This window comes from Lolium rigidum, chromosome 7 (assembly GCF_022539505.1).
Source record: "Lolium rigidum isolate FL_2022 chromosome 7, APGP_CSIRO_Lrig_0.1, whole genome shotgun sequence".
NCBI classification, from domain to species: domain Eukaryota; kingdom Viridiplantae; phylum Streptophyta; class Magnoliopsida; order Poales; family Poaceae; genus Lolium; species Lolium rigidum.
This window is the reverse complement of record NC_061514.1, coordinates 108,985,838-108,989,291: the sequence shown is the minus strand read 5'-3', so window position 1 is coordinate 108,989,291 and position 3,454 is coordinate 108,985,838. Positions and strand designations below refer to the sequence as shown.

At 42.4% G+C, this 3,454-nt stretch overlaps 1 protein-coding gene across 1 annotated transcript; it reads left to right on the top strand.

Moving 5' to 3' along the window:
- The first annotated feature begins 913 nt into the window (after window positions 1-913).
- On the top strand, window positions 914-3,454 carry LOC124670371 (protein POLYCHOME-like). The gene is made up of 2 exons (XM_047206880.1): window positions 914-1,177; window positions 3,056-3,454. Exons 1-2 carry the CDS (start codon window positions 914-916, stop codon window positions 3,452-3,454), a joined length of 663 nt encoding a protein of 220 aa, XP_047062836.1.

The window sequence follows — 3,454 nt, the reverse complement described above, 5'->3', positions numbered from 1 at the left end:
GCTTTTGCTTGAGCCGAGCGCTTGACATAGTACACCTTGTGCTCTCTAAGTAGAATCTCTAAATGATACAAGTGTCTAGAAATTGGAAGTTGCATGAATCCCATAACACTTTTATTAGTAGTTTTTTTTGTCCATGCATCTACCATGTAGTCGAATACCCATTTTCCAATTCTTGTCGAAATTCACAAGTTCAAAAACAGACAGCAACGGCTACGATGGTAAACAGACAACGTCCGCGCACAGGATGCATCTTGACCGTCCACCTACTAGGAAACCATGGACGAGAGTTTTCCTCCCACGGCCGCCACTCCGAAATTTTGAGTTTTCAATATAGCCCGCCCGGCGTCTCACCCCGCTTCCCCATTCCCCATTTAGCCGTAGCTGTATAAACCCTAGGAATTTTACCCAAAAATTAGTCGTAGGTAGCCGTAGATTAGAATCCGCAGCTGTATCGGGGGTTAGAGCGGCAAGATTGGAAGAAGGTCCGAGCAAATCGTGAGCGAAATCTTGGCGTTTCGTCCTCTTGTCCCCGTTTCCGGGCCGTTTCTTGGCGTTCTGATGCGTTTCTTCGGCTCTCTTGTTGCAGATCTGTTCTAGTGCTGGGATTACCGGCGGGGAATCTAAGCAGGAGTTCGGCGAGGTATAGTTCGACCAAATCTTCGGGTTAATTGGTAGTATCCATTGGTTTCCGCGCGTCCTTTTCTTGCTCTTTTGATGGTTTGGACTTATGGATTTCTGGGTATAGGGCTGGAAGGATCTCGAGACGAATCGCGTACGCAAGAAGCAGAGGAGAGAAGACCAATACGTGAGCACGACATGCTGCCGTTTGAACATTTTCCTGTTCTATCGACTCGTTTCTTGGGGTTCTCACCTATCCGCATCTCTTCTGCTCTGTCTCTTGCAGATTTCCAAGATGCCTGAGCATAGGGAAATCAAGAGGACGGGCCTCACCGACCTCTCTGGTGGCGGGTTCTTTATCAGGAGGGTGGCCTCGCCCGGAGCTCTGGCAGGGAGGCGGACTGGGAAGCCTCTGTCCCGGCGGTTCCCGTCGCCCTTCAGCAACAAGGAGAATGTGCCACCAGTTTGGGCTGTCAAGGCTACGCCGGCGAGGAGGAGGAGCCCACTTCCTGATTGGTACCCAAGAACACCACTTCGGGATATCACAGCGATTGCAAAGGTGATGGACAGCTTCTTCAGTTCAGTTATATTATTCTGACCTTAGTAGTTGAACTGTTTAAAGATTCATTGGTTGTGTTGCTGATGATCTGCACAACGCTGTTTATAAGATAAAAGGTACAGTGCCCTTTGTTCTTTGCCAACCCTGTTCTGGAGATGTTGGCCGGTGTGGGCTTGTGGAATTCCATGACAAAACTCTGATTTCGATTCAGTTATATGATTTCGTGCTATGCTATGTTTCTACCATGCCCTGATTATTGCTGGTCCATCTTGACTGTTAACAAATGGACAAACTGCAGCAATTTGTTTTTATTACCTTTTTTTTTGATAACTTGTTTTTATTACCTTATTTACACCAAATTTTAGCTAAACGTTGGCACTTGAATAAATATGTGCCACTTTTGTTATGGCCTTGAGAAAAAGTATATTTCAACCTGCTAGTAACTGCTTAGTTATGAAAGCACAATATCGCTATATCTTTCAGTAGTTAGCAGAACAGATATATTTTTTGCTTGTGCTTGGCAAAGTCTGGTTTGGGTTTCGATTGTTGGTACGAAGCATTGTAAGAATCTTCTTGTACTGTATGCCTATGTGATCTTGTGAAACACTATCTTTTTTTTGTTTAACGGTTGTAGATCTATCCATTTTAGTACTGCCTAATTGCTATATTTTGTAACACAGTTTACTGCTTCCATGTACCAAGTGTCCATGTTAGATGGATCCTATCATGCCTTCCTAAAGTGCAGTTACTTTTTGGTGGAGCAGATGCTACTTCACAGTTCATGAAACACATATCTATTGCCTATCAAAGCTGCATTTCTTTAGCATTTATGTTTTCATGTACTGACGGACCTAGTGCTAGAAGCTCCCACACTAGGTGGGGTCTGGGGAAGGATTATAGAGGCAAGCCTTACCCTGCAAAGTGCAATGCAGAGAGGCTGCGACTCTGCATTATGTCTTGAATATGATTCAGTTATATGATTTTGTGCTACATTAATTTATAGTTTTACCAGAATATATGTAGGTCTTTACCAGTATTTTTCTTCAAAATTGTTTCTTTCAACCATCAGTTAACTTCAGATAATTTGTTAGTGTAATTCATTACGATGCTGAGTTTTCTTCTGGTTTCAACAAATGCACACTCTCTGGTTTATTTTCCTAAGATGCTGAGTTTTCTTCTAGATATTACCTGTCGAAGTAAAAATGCACACTCTCTGGTTTACTTTCCTAAGATGCTGAGTTTTCTTCTGATATTACCTGTCCAAGAAAAAATGGAGGTCGGTGTAGTTGCTCTGAAGTAAATTCCACAACATCGTCTTTATGTGTATATCCTCTGGTATAGCTTGTATTATGCTATTGTAGTCATGCTTGATAGCTTGAAACTACAACTGTTTTAACATGGTGTACATCATGCTACTGTACACTGTACACTGTTGCTGTAATGGTATGTATCAGTTAAATGTCCATTTAGTAAAATCCTTTATTTTAACATTTTGAATTAAAATGTTGTATGTATCCAATAATAGCAGAAATGTATTATCTGAAAATTAAAGTGTTTCTTGAGTGTCACCCAAATGATGTATTTTGGAGCTGGGGTTAGTTTGACTGGTGGAGTTTTTGTAATTAAGCAATAAGTGTAAATCAACCATTTTACTATTGCACAATGTCTTTTATAGCGTGGTTATCACCGAATCTGGTTTATATGCCTACCTCCGCTATTCCTGCTTTGGCTGCATATTTGTTATTTTATTCAATTTTCTGTTAATTTAATAAGTCATTTAAATGCTTGTTTTGACAGCAGGTAGTATTAGGTACAGCTATGCATTACAGTGCATGTTCTTTCTTTCTACTTGCTAATGTCCTGACTATTGACTTTCAGGCTATTGAGAGAAGCCGCTTAAGGATTGCTGCAGCTCGGCAGCAAAGTGAAGTGCCTGAGCAATCTCCGCCACCTGCGAACTTGAGTACTACAGTACCAGCTGAGCAGGACATTCCTCATTGTACCGAAGCTCAGGACTCCCTGGCTATTGCCTCTGGTTCCAGCTCAACTAGCCTGGGCGAGCAGAGCTTCAAGGTCTATTCTTCGCCATCCAAGAGCTCACTGAAGACTCCAACCAAACCCATTGATCCAGTGCTTGCTGATCTAATGGAGAAGAAACTGTCTAGCTCAATAGAGCAAATTGAGAAGATGGTGAAGAAGAACTTGAAGCGAACTCCAAAGGCTGCTCAACCTTCCAAGAGGGCCAACCAGAGGCGCACTCTCATGTCCATGCGATGA